This window comes from Typopeltis vanoorti, chromosome 13, assembly GCF_054136105.1.
Source record: "Typopeltis vanoorti isolate ZY-2024b chromosome 13, IOZ_Tvanoo_1.0, whole genome shotgun sequence".
NCBI classification, from domain to species: domain Eukaryota; kingdom Metazoa; phylum Arthropoda; class Arachnida; order Uropygi; family Thelyphonidae; genus Typopeltis; species Typopeltis vanoorti.
This window is the reverse complement of record NC_143561.1, coordinates 86,756,277-86,777,273: the sequence shown is the minus strand read 5'-3', so window position 1 is coordinate 86,777,273 and position 20,997 is coordinate 86,756,277. Positions and strand designations below refer to the sequence as shown.

The 20,997-nt window shown below is 37.5% G+C and overlaps 1 protein-coding gene across 5 annotated transcripts in view; it reads right to left on the bottom strand.

Moving 5' to 3' along the window:
• The window catches only part of Mctp (multiple C2 domain and transmembrane region protein), a 642,744-nt gene that overhangs the window by 87,528 nt on the left and 534,219 nt on the right, over positions 1-20,997 (bottom strand). For all 5 annotated transcript variants that reach the window (XM_090402333.1, XM_090402331.1, XM_090402329.1 and 2 more), the window contains one exon: positions 6,911-6,961. In XM_090402333.1, coding sequence (XP_090258459.1) covers positions 6,911-6,961 — 51 coding nt within the window. The remainder of the gene's footprint in view (positions 1-6,910; positions 6,962-20,997) is intronic.

Genomic DNA, 20,997 nt, shown 5'->3' with positions numbered 1-20,997 from the left:
GTTCTAAATGAAGCCTGTAACAGCTTTTTTTTTTTTAATCCAATTAACAGGAATGTTGGAATACTGTATCTTATTTATAAATAAAATTATCACTACAATGAAACTTGCCAGTACATTGGTATCTGTTTATGCAATGGCTAACTTAGTAATTTTTCATTTTATTAAATTTTATTTATCTGAAGTCTACATATTCTCGACATGCCTTCATAATCTACATTCCACAATCTGGATCTTTAATAGTATCTTTTCCATCCTCTGCTGCATCACCTCAGAAACCAGAGGGATACATAGTAGTCCAGATGAGGGTATATCAAAACCTTGTAAAGAGGCAAGAGGATTTCCTTATTCTTACATGTCAATGTTCATTCCAGCACTGCAGTTATCCTTTGAGTTACATTCACAATTTTTGCCATATAGCCCAGAACTTTTTTTTTTTTTTTTTAATGACCCTGCATGTGAAAGTTTACAAGACATAACACAGCCATGCCCATGCCATGTGTGGGAAAGTGATTACCTGGAAAGAGGCAAGCTATTGATGTGTTTCTTAAAGAGTTGCAGGTTGTACTCAATGGGAAAAACAAAATAGGGAAAACACTTTTCTAAAGAACAGAGGTAGATGGAATGAAGGAAGGAAGACGGTTTGTTTGGTATGTTTGGAATCTGACAGTAGGTGAGTGTTGGCTAGTGGCTGCTCTAGTTCTTATATAATCAGAAGGAAGTGAAGGAATAGTAGTCAGTAATGGCCAGTTCAGCAGAGCAGTATCCATGAAAGTACCTAACACAAAAGGCATAATAGAGTGCAGAAACAGAGTGCCCATGGGCAAGTGACTGAAGGGAGTTGGCGAGATAGGGGTCACATTTTTTAAGCAAATTACCCTCTTCTGTATATCAAGAATTCTACAGAGGTTTTGGGTGCACCATCTCGAATGTGCAAACAATATTCCAAGATTGGATGGATATGAGACTCCAAGTGTTGAGTTTAGCAGAAGAGAAGTAATGTTTTGAATGAAAAAGAACAAGTTTTTTTTAGAGACTGAGGAGGTTACATATGTAATATGTTTGTGTCAGGATAAGCTGCATGTGACAGTTAGCCCAAGGAGAAAAAGTTGATCTTGACAGGATACTGAAACATTATCAAAAGTGGGAATGAAGAAGGATCTTTCTTGTAGGTAATAAAGACAGGCCTGGGTTTTTATAGCATTGACATTCACTAAGCCATCTTCACCCCATTTGAGGATGATGACGAGATCAGTATTTAAGCCATTTGTTATGGAAGATCCTGAGGCTTCTATCATTTGAGTGTTACAAGGTTTTTCAAACAAGGAAGAGGAATGAAGAATACTGTCATCAGAAAAACTATGAATAGGATTTGAAGTCAGAGAGAGAAGATCACTGATGTAAAGGGGGAAGAGCATGGGTAAGAATAGAGAACCCTGGGGTACTTCTGCAATCATAAAGAAATCAGATGAGAGGAAGCCATCCACCATGACATGTGATGAATGACCAGTGAGGAAGCTGGCAAACCAATCACCAAGTGCCAGAGTGAGATCAAAAGATGGTAGCTTGTTCAGCAGGCCTCTATGCCAATCATGATAAAATGGCTTTGAAATATCGAGAGAAACCACATGGGTTTCACCAAATATTTCCATGCCCTGTGTCCAAAGGTGGCAAGATTGGTGAGGAGCAGAATGAAAATGGCAGAATACATATTGGTTATCGCTAATTAATCGGCAAGTCTCCAGGTAGTGAAGCTGGTTGTCGATAACCTTCTCTATCACTTCAGAGTACCAAGATAAACACAATGGCTGACTTTTGTCTATTTTAGGTGTAGGTTGAATGAAGGCTTGTTCTTCCATGCCATTGGGTAGATACCAGGTGAATATGATAGCTTATATAGGTAATACAGGATGGATGTTAATTCCAGGGCATAAGTTCTAAGTACACCTGGAGGAATACCAGCTACTGAAACTCAAGATTCCTAGCCTCATTAGTTTCTTATATCATAATCCCACCAATATAATACACCACTGGATATGCATCCACCAAAATGCACAACTTTACATTTACTAACACTGAACTAATAGCCATTTTCACATGCCCATAATCATCCAAGTACTGTGTGTCAGTTTCATTCCAGATTATGCTGCTAATCTCTGCATCACCAGCAAATAGCAGTATGTCTCCTCAAATCCTTACCTAATATCAATAATTTAAAGACTGAATAACAAGAGACTAAGGACTGATCCTTGGGGTACACTGCTGGTTACCTAAAATCTTTCAAACACATTCCCCATAAATCACTTTTTGATGTCTGTCAGTCAGTCGTCCTTTTATTTAGGCTAATAGTTTATAATCTAATCTATTATCCTCCAACTTATATAAACAGCTTGCCATGCTGTATCCTCTCAAAAGCTTTAACAAAGTCTAAAACTATCATAAGGTATTCATTCCCTTGACTCAATGGTAACATTACCTTCCCTTAGTAAACCCATGCTGTTCATTGCAAAGTATAGATTCTCTGTCAACCCATTTCTGCATATATGCAATCTCTTACCAACTTTTCCAAAATCTTCCCCACCACTATTCTAGAGATAACAAGAAGTCAATAGTTAGACATATCACTCATTGCACCACCCTTGTACCGCAGGATTACCATACATTCTTCATTCCTCTGAAATCTTCCTTGCATGGCAACTCAAATTATACAGGCAGGTCAAAGGCTCAGCTTGTTCAGCTGAATGCTCCTTTAGCATCAGTACTTATCAAATCCCAATGAAATTGTTATTCAGCTTATGCAACATCTCTAGTACCTCCTCTTCCTCGTGCACCTGAGTTTCTTCATCTACTACAGATGTATCATTGAGCTGGTTCATATACACCAAATTAATAGCTCTTAGAAAAACAGATACCCAGCTGAATAATCTCTTTTCCATCTGCCACATGCATTCAGGAACATTGTTCTTTCACATTCATTCTTTTAATTGAAACATAACAGAATTCTTTTTGGATGGTCTTTAGTTTGCAGCGCTAGTTCTTTTCATACTTATAGTATTGTACAGATTTTAACTCTTCTGGTCCGTCTCATAATTTTCATAACTGACACACTTATGCACATGATATTCCTTCCATATAATCTTTTTCTTAAAAATCCCTTGTCTTAACAAGACTGCACATCCATTTCACTCCCATTGTTTATTCTTGAAACTCTAGGGAGACATTCTGATATTGCATCAATGTTTTTTTTTAAATACTTTCCATGCATTGTTGATATCCTTCCTGTTGGCTAGACAGGAAGGGTAATTATGACTGGCTAAGAAGAATACCACAGATAGATACTAGTATTTTTCTCGGCAGGTCATAATTTCCTACTTTGAAGTTCAGCAGGTAACTTTTTTCTGAATGAAACATCCTTACAGTAAGCAACTTACCAGGGAAGTACAGCACGATCACTGTCACCAGCTGGTGGCAGAACAGTCGCATCTTTTACTGAAAATACCCGTCTGACACTATAACAGATCTAATACTCTTTAACTTAGAGTTACTTCTGTCACATACTGCTTAAGGAGGCACTCTCACAACAAATGAATAAATTCAACTTAATTCTTTTCATGAGGTTTCAACAACTACTCAATCATTGTTCAGATAATTACGATCATCCATGTTAATTGTTTAGTAATTTTTTAATTGATTAATTGTTTACTTGGTGATGCATTTCACTGTCACTAGCAGCTGTTCCACTAAATCTGTAACAACATCACACGTTGTATTAGATCTTGTTAGACACCACACTCACTCACATGGAAAATCATAGGTATCTACCAAAACTGAACTTAATCTGATATCATGAGCAGCATCCTCTCCGCTCCTATTTTGTCTATCTTTCCTAAAAATAATGTACCCTTTATACTCAATCTCAGTTAAGTACATCTGCTTCTAAGATGCAGGTCTCACTCATGCCAATAATCTGAGGCCACAACATAACTAAGGCAACAAAACTGAACCCCATCTCATCTTCCTTTCATCCTCTTTTACCTTGCGGTATCGAGGGTTTATTAATCATCGGAGATTTCAAACCGTTCACAAGATAAGGTGGTCAGCCCTAAGCCCCGGTGTATCCTGTCTGTAGTGTTGAGTTCTCAAGGCCGGTTTGCCTGCTTTGCAGGATGAAAAACCCCAGGATAAACTAGGGAAAAACCCTATTGTCCATGCCCAAGACTAGCTAAATTGGCTATGGCTGAGAAAGATCCTTCCGATGTCATGTCTCCAACGGGAATCGAACCTAGGAAACTCATTCCCTAGGCATATGGTTGCAAAGCGCACAGCCACTAGGCTAACCATGCAGACAGGAACAGGAAGGATCATGCTTGGAGAATTGCATATGGTCACCTTCCAGTCAATGCCATCAAATAGAAGTACTTTAACATTGGAGATCCAATCTCTGTGACATCTGTTACCAATTAGTAACAGTAGAGCACACATTCTATAGCTGCCCTCTTGCTCTGTGTATTTAAAACAGATTATGTAATGTGTTGGGCATGCCACTATTTACAAAATACCATTTATGGAAGGTAAAAAAAAAAAGATGGATTTGAAAACCAGTAATATGACATCCAAATGCTTTATAATATTGTATTGTGGAAATTTTATTGTTCAGTCAGACATTTTTTGTATTTAGAAAGAAGCATTTGAGAGATATCAAATTTATCACTAGATGGTGTAGACCACCCACATTATTATTATTATTATTAAACAAGACCTCATGGAGTCAAAGACTCATCTAGGAGGTTTTTTATCTCACACACATCTCATCATACCGCGTCTTAAACACATTCAAACTCCTTGCAGACACCACACTCTCAGGCAAGGCATTCCAATCACTCATAACTCTGCACGAAAAAAACCTGCCTCTCACTCCCCTACTCACACCCTCTTTATACAGTTTCCAGGGATGACCTCTGGTTCTCCCCTGATCTCCCACTATTCTCTGTAGAACTTCTCCACATTGATCTTATAACAACCCCTTACCAACTTGTAGGTCTCTATCGTATCTCCCCTCTTCCTTCTCTCCACTAGACTCTGCAAATTACATCTTTTCAATCTTTCCTCATACTCGACATTCCAGAGGTCAGAAACTACCTTAGTCAGTCGCCTTTGGACCCTTTCCAACATCTTCTGAAAACCAGGTGACCAACTCTGGGCATAAATATTCAACAGGGGGAGATAAAATTCTGTCTAGTCTTGCTATGAGAGGTTTTTCAGTTCCATCCTCTTAATTCAATGTAGTCTTATAGTCAACTGCAGGGATGACTGGAGAACAATCCCAGACAGAGAAGGCCAACTCAAGGTGGTTAACCCAGATGGGGCTAACCACCTGGGTATCAGTCATCCTTGTGCTTTAGTTTCAATTAGTCTTTTGGTTGTTCATCTATATGAGATTGGTGAAAGAGGAAAACTGACAGCCTTTGGCTATATGATGATATAAAAGAGCTGAGGCCTTTTCTCTATCTCTCATGCTATCTATCTGTCTTTCTTTCTGCTAATACTGTCTGGCTCTCTTGCACCCCCTATACTAACTACTCTAGGACTATGATGAGCAAACCATTGCTTTTTCCACCTCAAAGCAAAGGTCAAAATTGGTCTGTCTAGTGACCCTTCCCATTATGCAATGTATTATACACATCCAAAAGGGGAGGATTGCGTGCTTTGCATTATGGGATACATACTAAGGCAAGTGATATGAAGTCATTAGCTTCTACATACAAGTAGCTTAGAGATGCAAAATTTCACATGCAAAACTGTTTTGCTTCCTTGGGAAGAGGATTAAAACCAATTATAAAATTTATTGGCATCTTTAACATATAATATACCCAAGGTAAAAAACTTTCTACATCTTATCTATTTCCCTGCCACCACCACCAAAGTGAAGTAGGGAAATAAAATGATAAAATGATCTCTGAATTATCCCACCTTCAAATAACTGACCCCTGAATGGGTTAGTGTGTTCACTAACTTCTGGTACACTATATAATTGTGCCTTCAGTTATCCAACACTTCAATTATCAGACTGACAAATTGCTCTGCTGTGGTTGAATAATTGAGAGATTACTGTAGTTGGAAAGCTATCCACCACAAGACAGTTTTTCCAACTAATCCCACTTGGATAGAACTACTCTAAAAGTGGTTATACTCTGAATTATAAATATAATGAAAACGTGACTCCTTAAAGAATAGTCTGTACATAAATGCACCAATTACAGCAGCCAAGTCAAGAAACTTATGGAAATTTCTAAAAATCCAAAGAAAAAGCTCGATTTATAAAGTCATCTGTCAAATGAAAGCTAAGCTAGCTGATGCTCAAAAACAGTTGTAGTATTTTTGGATTATTCAAGAAATAATCAAAATGTGGTGTGCAGTGGAAATTGGATACCAAGTTCCACTGCACACTACATAAAATGCAATAATTACTCTTTTGCATCACATCACGAAAAGTAGTTTATTTAAAATGCTGTATCTGCAAAACACAATCCTGCATTTAAAGAAGAATGCATTAAATTTTTTTCAACATTAATGAAGTTGCTCTGTATGCCATTTTTCATGGTTCTAATTGAACAATAATGGAGTGTCATTTTCATAACAGTATTATGAAGTGCTTTGTATAAAAAAAAATTTGTTAACCTGGACATTCTCCCATATCAGAGTAGCAGCACTGAGTATTATTAAAAAGAAATGACCATATTAAATACTTAAATGTAAATTAGGAACTTTATACAACCTATTTCTTTTGTAACTGTTTTTACGAACCATTCAATAAAAGTTATTTTTCACTTAATATGGCATTATTCAAAATCAGTATATAATAAATATTTCACTCACATATCCAAAACTAATAAAGAAATTCAGTAGAACTTACACCTTTGGAATCTTTATCATCATCATCATCATCTTCGTCATCATCATCTATCTGGTTAATAAATATTTTATTCATTATTAATTAAACAATTTTTTAAATCAAGAGTAGTCAACATGTAAAGAAATAAAGCATTAATTTATTAAAAGAAGACTTAAAAAATTGAATATAAAAGATTTCCTTTGTAATAAACAATAAGAGAATACTATATTTTTCATTTACAGAATTAATTCTTTTGTTGGAGTTTTGACTCCCCCACCCCAGAAAGCAAGCACTGTATTTTTGTATGTTGAGAGCCTCCACTCTGAAGCAACAAATAGCATACAAAATTTACAAGGGTAGTCTCAAAAGTTCTTGGCATCGACCATAGATGGCAACACTATCGGCAAGATTTATTTCTTCTAAGTTGGTACATCTGGCATTAGCATCCATGTGAAATTGCAAGTCATTCTATCAAGTAGTTTGTTTTACACAGCTGTCTGAAGCAAAAATGTTGTCTGTATCTCTTGAAATGGATAAAATTGAGCATCGTGCAGTTATAAAATTCTATATAAAAGAAGGTTTAATGCCAAAAGAAATTCATTTGAAGTTCATAAAAGTTTATGGGCACTCTTCTCCTTTGTTTTCAACAATTAAGAAATGGGCTGCCGAGTTTAAACATGGCCATACCAGATTTGAAGATGATTCACTTGAAGGACATCCACAAAGTGTAACACCACCAGAAATCAGTGATCAAGTGCATGATATGGTATTGGATGACCGGCAAGTCAAAGTGCGTGAAATTGCTCAGACTATAGGCATTTCAAAAGAACGTGTAGGATATATTTTGCATGAAGAATTGCAAATGAAAAAGCTTTGCGCCAGATGGGTGCCACGCTTGCTAACAGCAGATCAAAAACGCACTCACAAGAAAATCTCTGAACAGTGCTTGGAGCAAATTAAGGGGAAATTAAATCCCACATTGTTTTAAAACCGAATAAGAAACTCAAAGATTGGAATCAGAGAGTTTCATGCTGAATATAGTAAACTATAAAAGTATCGGCAGTTACTAGCGTGAGCTAATGCAAGTAATCCTAGTATGTAGTACAAACTCGGGCAACCCGTTGCAAAGGATTATGGATTACATTATGGAAAATACCAAGATTAACGATCAGAACTTTCCCCTCCTTTGCAACAAGTTGTCCGAGTTTGTACTACTTACTAGGACTAATTGCATTAGCTCACGCTAGTAACCACCGATACTTTTATAGTTTACTATATTCGGCATGAAACTCTGATTCCAATCTTTGAGTTTCTTATTCAGTTTTAAAACAATGTGGGATTTAATATCCCCTTAATTTGAATAACGTTTATATCGCTGAAATGAAGCCTATTGGCTCTTTATATTTAAATGCTTGGAGCATTTTAAAAAGAATAAAACTGCTTTTGTGTGTCGATTAATTACTATAGATGAGACTTGGATTCACCATTAAACACCAGAATCCAAACAGCAGTCAAAACAGTGGACAGAAGTTGGTTGTTCAACACCAAACAAGACAATGTCGGTTCCATCAGCAGGAAAGGTCACGGCATCAGTGTTTTAGGATGCTAAAGGCATTATTATTATTATTATTACCCAAGACCTCATGGAGTCAAAGACTCATCTGGGAGGTCCTTTTATCACACACACATCTCATCATACCGCATCTTAAACACACTCAAACTCCTTGCAGACACCACACTCTCAGGCAAGGCATTCCAATCATTCACAACTCTGCATGAAAAAAACCTGCCTCTCACTCCCCTACTCATACCCTCTTTATACAGTTTCCAGGGATGACCTCTGGTTCTCCCCTGATCTCCCACTATTCTCTGTAGAACTTCTCCACATTGATCTTATAACAACCCCTTACCAACTTGTAGGTCTCTATCATATCTCCCCTCTTCCTTATGTTATGTTTATTAATTTTCAAGATAATTATGTTTATTAATTATCTTGAAAAGGGTAAAACAGTAACTGGGTAATATTATTTCAATCTTTTAACCAGACTAGATGAACAAGTTCATGAGTAAAGACCCGGTTTGCAGAAGAAAAAAAATCATCTTTCATCAGGACAATGCACCTGCCCACAAAGGTGTTTTGGCAATGGGAAAATTAAGGGATCTGATCTATGAATTGTTGGAACATCTACCCTATTCCCCATATTTGTCTCCCTCTGACTTCTATCTCTTCTCAAAACTAAAACTCTTCCTCGCTGGTCAGCGTTTTTCTTAGAATCAAGAGGTGATTGCAGCTGTAGAGGGGTATTTTGCAGATCTTACTGAGAACCACTACAGGGATGGGATAATGTCACTGGAATAAATGTATTAGTCTTAAGGGAGATTATGTTGAAAAATAAAAATAATTTTGAAATTATAAATCTGTTTTTTCATTATTAGGCCAAGAACTTTTCAGACCACCCTCGTAAATGCTTAAGAATCCAGCAAGACTATGACAGAACTGAACTGAGAACATGAATGATTTTAAATTGATTCTAGTCGATACAATATGGCAATTTCTCACATGACCATAATGTGCAAGAAACATGAGATGGATAATTAATCTCTCATAACAATCTCCTGCTTGCATCAATCATTCATTCTGTCAAGATGTGAAAATCCTGTTAGCTGCAAAATCCATTAATTAAATTCACTAATTAAATTAATAAAAATCATTTTTAACTAGCAACTATGTACTTTTAATGAACCAATATATAAAAAAAAAGATTAAAATTCAGTGAACTATAATATTAAGTAAATTTATTAAAGCTAATATTTCATTAGTGTATCAGCTAGCACTGTCAGAGCTGGAACAGTATGAATGAACCAAGTTTTGTATATTATAATATGCTGGTAAATAAGGCTGCATTTGACGCATAACTTAGGAAATAAATGGACTGCTGAAATTTAAAAAAGAAAAATTATATATTATCTATTCACAATATATTTATTCTGAAATTAATCTTGCAGATAATGAATTTCCAAATGCAAGAGATAGAAACGTTATCTACATTTGATTGGTCCAAATCAGGAGGAGGACATTTTTAGGTCAAGGTGCTGGTCAGAAATTCATATCTTTTTTACAGAAATATTTAGGCATACAATGTAAACTAAAACACAAGTAACCCAAAGTGAACAGAAAATTATTAGACTAAAATCTGGAGTCCTTGGCAGGAAATACACCCACTTTGGAAGCTAGTAACAAGCCTAATTTGTAACTTAGGATAACTAAAAATTACTGTTTCCCATATTTTGGGAAGTTTAACATCTGTATTTATTTAAATTGTTGGTTATAATTAGTGAGCTGTAGATTCCAGAAAAGTATCTCACAATTTAATCTGTTGCAATAACGAAACACAAGGTCCCCCACCCCATCTGATTGGGTGTGATGTCTAAGGCATAGTCTGCTTGACCTAACTGTCCACTGTCATCTTCCTATCTGCTATCAGTAGGCCAACTTTCAGAAACAAGGTGTCCTACACATGCATGCAGGAACGAATGAACACACGCACGTACACACACGCCATGAACAGAGGAAAGAGTTGTTTGAAAATTCTGGGTATTTTTCAGATGTACCCTGGACCAAAAAATCATGTTTTGAGATTTAAAAAATTCCATCTCAAAATGATTATTTCTTATTAAAGCTAGTATAATCATGCTGGAACTCAAGGTTCTCCAGACTTAATTTACTCATCATGGCACGTGCATGTGCTGTTGGAAGTAATAAGGAAAATGTCAAAGGCAATGAAATGTAGATTCCACCTGGACCTTTAAAGTTCAAGGTAGATAAGAGAGACTTATATGACAAAAATTATGTTTTAATACTTTGAAACTCCAAGCTCTATCATACTTTTTTTCATATCCAAGAGAACTGATACACACACATGCATATTTCTTCAGATAAGAATCTCTGATGGATGTTTCCAGTTTAATTAGATCATAATAATTGATGAATACCAGACTGGAAAAAATGTTACCACTCTCAGGAAACCATAATAGTAGCAGTGTATTTTTTCCCCAAATTTCTTAAACAGAAAGATAATCAACACTATTAAACAGCCAGTTGGAATTTTTGAAATCATACCTAGCTTTGAAACTTCAGCAATTGTTAAGTTTCAGGACAATAGAAATTCATCCTCATGGATGACTGTTATACCACAAGACCAATCATTGGGTAGATGTATATCTATCTTGTAAGATGTTATTTTATCATGATAAAAGTTTAATGGAGTGAAACAGCACTAAGACTCTATTAAAAGCAGTACTTAATCCTTCATAGAACAAAGCATGAAATTGAAAAATTGCAGAAGTAGCAAGAGATTAGCAGGACTGAAAAGAGAAATAAGCAGGTGGTCTGAACACACAAGAAAAAACAAGTTAAGGAGAAAATTATGTATAGAGATTCAATGATCAGGAGAGTACTTATGAAAGTGTGACAAAATCTTGTTTTCCGGGTGCAAAAATTCACAATATTAGCCACACCATCCGGATGCAAAAAGGTACGTGGAAAGAATTGATTGTCTTGGTTGATATGAATGATTTGAGAGGTGAGAAGTAGTCTATGAGAGGGGATGCAAAGTTGTTAGAAGAGGCATAACTGAAGAGCGAGAAGGTGAAGATTGTAAGTTTCCTACCATGCTATGATAGAGGCGAACTGAAGAGGAAAGTGTTGGTAACTAATGAGTCTATACACATATTGCACAGAAGGAATGACGAAGGATTTGTACAATGCTGATGAACTGCATCTAAATGGTTTTGGTGTTAGATGTCTAGAGAGAGAGAGACAGAGCTTTGTTCACCGAGCATGCTGACATATAAATTCACGAAAACTTAAGCAATTAGGGTGAAAATACGAGTTTGTGTGAAGGCACCCATGAGGTGAGCGAGTGTGAGAATGACCAATCTAGTCTCTCAAACAAAAATATTGAATAGGGTAGCCAATTCAGGAAGTAACGGTGGGTGGAGGCCTAAAGAGATGCTGCAGCATTTATATACTAATTACAGAAGTATCAGAACAAGAGGAAAGAGTTTTTGGCATTGGTTAGTACAACCTCACCAAAAGTTAAAGGCATTGGTGAGACTTGGCATGTAGTTACAGGGATAGAATGTGAAGGGTTTAGTATTTCCAGGAAAGACAGAGAAGATGGATGGGGGAGGGAGGAGTACTGCTGATGATAGATGTATTGCAGCCAAAAGGAGTAGGAGATAAGCAGGAGGGTGGCTGTTCATTTGAAGCAGTCTGGTGTGAGATTAAGGATAGTAAGACAAAATATACAGTTCATTGTTGCTATAGGTCAGGGAGTTCTACTGATGATCTGGAAAATATGCATTGCCAAATTAGTACAGTGAGTACAGGTCAAGTGATTACTACGTGGGACTTCAATTCAAAGCATGTGATGGAGGGAACCAGAGGTGCAAAAGTATTGGACCTGGTCATAGGATCAGAACAGCTATCCATAACCAAAGTGACCATATTACCTCTGATTAGAGGAATATTCTGTCAAGAAGGGGAACTGCAAGGCAGGAGATTATGATAAGCTAAGAAAGAAGCTTAAATCTGTGCCATGGCATAAAACACTGCAGGGCAATGATGTTAGTAGTGCATGGGATATAGTTAAGGAGCAACTTGAGCAAGCACTATTAAATTGTTTACCTAAGGCAGTGTTTCTCAACGTGGGGCATACACCCCACAGGGGGGCAATTTGAAAATATACATGTACATATTTATACATATTTATATTATACTTTTTCAGAACTTGGCTGACTATTATGCTAGAGGGGGGGGGCATCAAAATCTTTGAGACATTGAGGTGGGGCATGATCCAAAATATGTTGAGAAACACTGACCTAAGGTAAGGAATGTTAAATTAGGTAGAACTTAGATGGATGAGTAATATTATTAAGCATGAGCTGAAGAAGAAGAAAATGCTATGGAGGGTATTATTATTATTACTACAGGCAACTCCAAGGAGTCCTTAGACTCATCGAAGGAGGCCCTAAACATCATGTCAAGAACTATTCAGCATTCATACGGTATCTATCATACTTTGATTTGAACTCATTCACAGTCATGGCACCCACAACAGACTCCGGCAGCTTATTTCACTCATTCGCCACTCTCCAAGTAAAAAACCCAGTTCTAACACCCTTGCTAACTACACTCTTGCTCAAGTTTCCGTGGATGGCCCCAAGTTCTCCCACCATCAAACCTGTTCTGAAAAATTTCCTCTGAATTAATCTTGTAAAATTTTTCGCCTATTCAACCAATTTTTGTAACCCACAGATCTTCAACGTGTTCTCGTAAGGTTCATTCCATAGACCAGCTACCATCTTGGTCACTCACCTCTGGATCCTCTCCACCTCCTCCCCATCAAGAAGAAACCCCGGTGCCCAGATCTGGGTACAGTAGTCAAGATGGGGTCTTATCAAGGCTCGATAAAGAGAAACAATAAACTGCTTATCTCTGCTCGTCAAAGCATTCTTCAGTAACCAAGTGATCTGATGAGCTGATTTAGCCACTTTTGATATGTGTCCTCTAAACTTAAACTCTCTATCCACTAACACTACCAAATTTCTGGCTTCAATTTCCTGGAGTACTGTTCCACCAATGTGGTATACAGCTGCTAATCTTTTTACCCCAAAATGCATAACCTTATATTTGCCACATTAAACTGACATCCATTCTCTTTAGCTCGGTCTGCGAATCTATCCAAATCATCCTGCAAAATTTTGACATGATGTGTATTTACTATTGCTCTACCTAACTTTGCATTATCAGCAAATAAATAGACAGTTCCTCTCAGATTCTTTCCTATATCATTGAAAAACAAATTAAACAGCAATGGTCCATGAACAGAACCCTGTGGCACACCACTAGTCACAGGCCTTCTTTTGGACTCTACTCCTGAATAAACTACTCTGATATCTCTCCATCAACCATCCTCCTCACCAACCCTATATATCCATCCCCATGTGCTGCAGTTTACTGATTAGAAATCCATGTGGTATCCTGTCAAAGGTCTTAGCAAAGTCCAGCAGTATCACTGTAAAACCATTACCCTTATCCAATTCAACCGTCACTGTATTATAAACCGTGAGCAAGTTACTGAGGCATGATCTACCCTTCACAAAACCATGCTGCCCCCTATACAGTATGCCATTTCCATCTACCCATTCCTGTATTTTGCTCGACTAATTTCTCCAATACATCGACGACTCCTGATGTGCTGATTGGTCGGTAATTTGCAACAGCAGTCTTAGAGCTTCCTTTATGCAATGGAACTATTTTCCCTCTTTCCATCCCCTTGGGACTAACCCAGAGCTGAGACTAATTAACAATATGGCCAAGGGCACTGACAATTCCTTTGCTGCTTCATGCAAGACTAGAGCTGGTATACCATCCAATCCCACAGATGTATTCACATTAAGGTTCCGTAATATACCATTCACCTCCATTCCCATATAAGCCATTGGTTCTCCTCATTCCTGCAATATCATTGCCTGGATAATATACTCTTGCAAAGTGTTCGCTTAGTAATTCTACTATTTCGACTGTTTCAGTTATTACCTCCCTACCATCAGCATTCCTTAAAATCATTCTGCTGTATACATTTTTTCTTTTACTTGCAGTACATCAAAAGAACTGTTTGGGATTCTCTTTAGCTTCAATTGCTAATTTCCTTTCATAATCTGCTTTTGCTTTTCATACCACACTAATTACCCTTCCGGCCCCTGTGCTTTGTGCAGTTCATATGCTTATGGGTCGCCTTTCTCCTTAAATTCCCCTCCACAATTGTTTATTTTTTTTGCAGCTCAAGCTTAATGGTGTTATTCATCCATTTAACTTCCACTTGATTTACTCTCTGGACACTTGGCATGCAGTCAGCCATTACTTCCCTCGAACACTCCTTTACCACTTCCCATGCACTATCAACATCCAGCCCTTACAGTTTTATATGCCATGGCCCTGATCCAAGCAATCTCCAATACCGTCTTAATTGAAAATTCCACATATTTAGCCACCTCCTAGGTCACTCTCACCAACTGGTGGCAACGTGCTCATGTTTGTTATAGTCAAATTCTCAGATGCAATTGCTGGACTGAGGCACTCTCAAACCCCTAGTATATTCCATTGCATGCTGTCTTAGGTAGTTATCCCTTAGTAACTGCATAAAATCCACTTCCTTCCTCCCATGTGTCCTCTCCTCCTTCCAATCAATGATACCATATTTGAAATCCCCCATAATAATTACTGGTCTTCCACTCATTGAGTCTATTTGCCTATGCATACTATCTCCATCACCATCATCTATTCCATCGCCTGATCTACAGTACATCTAACTGTATATTTTGTTCTACTGGCCTCTATCTCACACCAGACAGGCTCAAATGTGCTATTTTCACTGGCCTGCACTTTAACTTACTTCGGCTGCAGATCATCAGCTCTCATCAATAACACTCTTTCTGCCATTCTTTTCTCTGTCTTTCCTGAACACACTATGCCCTTCACATTCTATCCCACTAACTATATCATCTTCTGTTAGCCATGTCTCACTAATGGCAATAAACCTGTGGCCAGGAAGAGCAAACCAAGGCCAAAAATTCCTCCTCCTTATTCCTAATACTCCTGGCATTAGTGTACATAAAGTACAAGATCCCCCCCCCCAGACCCACCCCTATCTTGACACCTTATACTAACTATCTCATTCTGGTTTGTTATTCTTCATACTAACTCAGTCATATTATACACATTCTTACACTCAACTGCCTCATTCTTGTCTGCAATATCACTCAACAGCCCCCCCCCCCCACCAAAAGCTCTAGTTTCCCTGATTCTACACATTCACTTTATTCAGCAACAATTTTTCCAGTCTCCGAACACCAAATCCATTTAGATGCAAACCATCCTTCTTGTATAAGTCCTTTTGCCCATCAACCACACTCCACACATCCACAAACTCCACACCACTCCTGCATAACCTATACATAGTCATATGCAATTATGGCCCTGCTTCTCAACTCTACTCTGTCATACCACGGCAACAGACTCATTATCTTAAACCTCTCACTCTTTTCTTTTGCTAGTTCTAGTAATTCTTTCAAGTCCTCTCTCATATCAAACTTTTCACCTTTTAAATCATTCGTTCCAGCCACTACAATAATTTGTTTCACTATGATTCTGTGCTCTAATAGCCTCGCTTATATCATTAATTTTCGCACCAGGAAAGCACGAATTTTCCAAGCTCTCATCTATTACAATCTTTTACTACTGAATCGCCGTATAACACTCGCTCCTTAATTTTTCTCACTCCCGATCATGTTCTCATTTTTCTTATCTCACACTTGTTTCTTTTTGTTAGCTGTTTCACCCAGTAGACATTTATGTAATCGTTTTCCAGGTGCCGCTTCGCCCTATGTATCACTCTGTGCAATCAAGCTATCTCTCTCATTGCAGCTAACTCTTCATTTTTTATATCAGTTAAACCATTCTCTCATTCTGTACTTTTACACTCACTTTCAACTATCACTTTTAATCTCACTCTCAATGCTATCTGGTGTTACATCGCAATTTTCTATCACATTCTGACTTTCATCCGCTACGTCAATCTTGCAACCTGAGACACACTTTAGATCCTCGCTTTCATGACACTTTCCCACTCTAAAGTATATAAATAATGTATATACACAGAAAGATGACCAGCAAACTCACAAATAGTACAAGGGCTCAGGCAACAAAGGTGACCAAGATGGCAAGAAATGCAAAATTAGATTATGAGAAGAAACTAGCCAAGCAGGCCAAAGGAAATCCCAAAGAGTTCTTTCTTTATGTGGGAAGTAAGAGAGGAAAAGATGGAAGATTAACCTTAATGAGTGATGATGGTCACAAGGAGACAGAAGCAGATTAAAATAGTTGAGTTACTGGGTGACCACTTTGCAAGAATATGTCATCAAAATGAGGTTACTACTTTAACTTATGTGACAGATACTAATCTAGGAACAGAGGTGAATGAATTGGAGGTTCTTAGGATGTGCAGAATCTCAATGCAAATGCAGCTATGGGATTAGATGGAATATCAGCTAGGGTTTTGTGAGAATGTGCAAAGGGAACTGGCAATGCCTCTGACTAGGCTCTAAGTCTCAGCTGTGGTAGAGTTCCAAGGGAGTGAAAAGAAGGGAAAATAATTCCCTTGCATAAGGGAGGTTCTGAGACTGCAATAGCAAATTATAGACCAATCAGTACCTCGGGTATGATGGTAAAAGTACTGGAAAAATTGGTATAAAAGAGAATTCAAGAATGGGTATATAAAAATATGATACTGTATGAAGGTCAACATGGCTTTGTGAAGGGCCAGTCATGCCTTAGTAATTTACTAACTTTTTATAAGAGCAGCAGCTGAGTTAGATAAAGGAAACAGCTACACGATTTTTCTGGATTTTGTAAAGGCTGATGGGGATGGATGTGACACTGGTTATGTGGATAAGAGGGGTGGTTGCTGGACAGATATTAAAAAAGTGGTATATGGAGGGGGCAGAATCAAGGTGAAAACAGGTGACCAGTGGTGTGCCACAAGGTTCAGTGCTGGGAATATACTATTAAATTTGTACATAAATGATATCGGAAATAACCTGAAAGGAAATATTGAGTTGTTTGTTGATGATGCGAAATTGGGTAGAATAATAGTTAAGGTGATGTGGAGAGCTTGCAGGATGATTTAAATAGGTTATCAGTATGGGCAAAATATAATGGATGTCAGTTTAATGTGGAGAAATGTAGTTATTTGGGACAAATAGATTACAAGCCATCTATCACATTGATAGTGCTGTACTCCAGGAAGTAGATAAAGCTAGAGATTTAAGGGTGGTGGTAGACAGAGTTAAAGTTTAGAGGACATATTGCTAAGGTAGCCCATAAGATTACTTGGCTATTGAAGAACACATTAACAAGTATAGATAAGGAAGTTGTTATTCCTCTTTAGTAGGCCTCAATACGTCCAATCTGGATCACTGTGCTCAAATGCAGTCCACCGGGGGCTTCTTGGAGATGAGGAAGTGGTGGAAAGGATTCAGAGGCGAGTGACCAAGATGGCGAGTGGTGTGTGGAGGATAGATTAAGGGTGTGTGGATTTCAAAAGTTGGTTGATAGAAGAATAAGAGGGGGATATGATAGAAACATTTAAGTTGCTTAAAGGGTTTTAGAGATGTGATGTAGGGGAAATGTTTCAGCATTGGCTAGAGGGACCAGAACAAGAGATCATCCCTGGAAGTTGAATAAAGGTGTGGTTAGTGGGGATGAGAGGTCTAGATTTTTTGCTTGGAGAGTTGTGAATGAGTGGAATGGGTTGCCAGAGTCAGTTGTGAGTGCTTTGTCTGTAAATGGGTTAGGTTATGGTATGATAGATTGTATGCATAGATCAGGTTCCTGCAATGAGTCAAACTGCATGGTGGTGCCCATATAATAATACCTCCAATATTTCATCTCATTTACAGAGACATTGTTAAGGAGTACAAAATGATACTTGTAACACTCACACACACAAAGGAAGCAACAAGAAGACTAACTGAAACATGTGGACAAAAGACTAGAGTCCTAATTGGATGGGGTGCACTCCCTGGACACCTGCTGGCAGCCTAGTATGTAAACTGGAATCTCAAAGTATTAGTGTTCCCCATGTTCTAGTAAGTTTTAAGCCACCGTATTTATTTAAATTAGGTTGATTTTTAAGAGCAGTTGGAGATTCTAAAAACATTCTCTTCTAAATTTATGTATTGGAGCATGATGGCTTTTTCCAACTGATTCTGTGAGCTGTATCCAAAGAATTTTCTGCAAGGCCAGGTTGGCCATAGTCATAATTGCAAATGTATTTTTTATGTTCTTCCATTTTTTAATTGTGTCCATATGATCCTCATTCAGAATCCTAACAGAGATCATGCCTTAATCCACAGCTAGAGGCCTATTACTCTAATTGTGATTACAATATATATATACACACACACACACATTTTTTTTTCCAGATTATCAAAAACAGGTTCACAGTAGAAATATGATGCATAATTAAAAGCACATAGGTGTATGCATTTTGAGTAGGAATTTAATCTATATTTGCTATGTGATTTATTTCACCTAGTTAAGATGAAATAATAGCCAATGGAAGTACTCTCAATGGATCTTGCTCAAGCATTTGATAATGTTCAGCATTCCTTTCTCTTCCACATCTTTCAGCAAAGTGGCATGGACAAAATGTTGCTCTCCACCATTAATGGAGACTATGCCAATATAACTACACATTGCCACCTAGTTAATGGGTTCATACATTCTCATCATATCTTCTTTATACCCTCTTTTACCTTGTGGTGTCAAGGGTTTATTAATCATCGGACCTCAAACCGTTCACAGGATAAGGTGGTCAGCCCTATGCCCCAGTTTATCCTATGTCCTGTAGTGTTGACTTTTCAAGGCCAGTTTGCTGCTTTGCAGGTTCATACAATAGATGGTCAAAATTCAAAAAGGAGCCAAGAAAGATTGAACTTTGCATTGTTCTGGAAACGTTTTTGCAAGAAGTGAACAATTCCTATGCTATGTGAGGAAAAACAGTTCTCTCTCCACTATGACACTATGAAAGAAATATAGTATTAGCATATGCTATGTAGTAGGCATTCTGAGGGATCCTAATTCAATATACATCTTTTTTTTGGTATTTTGGAAAAATTTAAGTAAAATCAGTGGACTAACTGTCAATGCTGATAAAATTAAGTTTTTTTGTTTTTTTTTAATTTTTAAATTTTAAAAAAGTAAGCTTTTGGAAGATGGAATCTCTGAAGCATTCCCTTTGGACTAACCTCTAAGAGAGAGGCTCTCACATTATTTAGAATTTCTTTCTTCACTTGTCCAATATTTCCAGTTCAAGAATTTATAAACAAAAACATTGAAAACTTAGAAGAATAGAAAACAAGCAATTCTTCTTTTCTTCTAAAGCAATAGTAGTTTAAACAATAATCTTCCCTGCTTGGCTGTACATAATATTACAGACATTAAAGAAGTTGAAGGGAAAAAATTATTGACCTCCAGGGAGTCAAGGACTCATTGAGGGAGGCCATACTTCACTCACACCACCTGTCACACCTTTTCTTAAACTCATTCACACTACTTCAACATGCAAACTGTTCCACTCATTCACAGCTCTATGAGAGAAAAATCTAGCTCTTACACTTTTTTTTTTTAAACTGCATAAAAAACTAAACTTCCATGGAGGTATCCTTGTCCTCTCCCATTTTTTATATAACCAAAAATTTTATCAACCAATATCCTATAACACCCTGTCAAAAGTTTATACACATCATATTATTATTATTACTACCCAGAGACCTCATGGAGTCAAAGACTCATCTGAGAGGTCCTTTTATCACACACACACAGCTCATCATACCATGTCTTAAACACACTCAAACTCCTTGCATACACCACACTCTCAGGCAAGGCATTACAATTATACACAACTCTGCACGAAAAAACTGCCTCTCACTCCCCTACTCACACCCTCTTTATACAGTTTCCAGGGATGACCTCTGGTTCTCCCCCAATCTCCCACTATTCTCTGTAGAACTTCTCCACCATTGATACTATAACAACCCCTTACCAACTTGTAGGTCTCTATCATATCTTCCCTCTTCCTCCTATCCACCAGACTCTGCAAATTACATCTTCTCAATCTTTCCTCATACTCGACATTCCAGAGGTCAGAAACTACCTTAGTTGCATTTGGACCCTTTCTAACATCTTTTCATCCTTCTGAAAACAAGGCAACCAAATCTGGAAACAATAGTCCATGTGTGGCCTAATCAAAGCCTCATAGAACGGAACAAGAATCTTCTTACTTCTACACATCAATGTCCTCCGCATCATTAGAAGAATCCTTTGTGTTGTCTTCACAATTTTCGCTATGTGTCACTCCTAGATCTCTTATTTCCTCCACCTCCAAAAATATATCCTCACCAAGTATAAATTCTGCATCCCATCTTTGTTTTCCAAATTTTAAAACCTTACATTTTGCAACATTGAACTCGCATCCCCATTT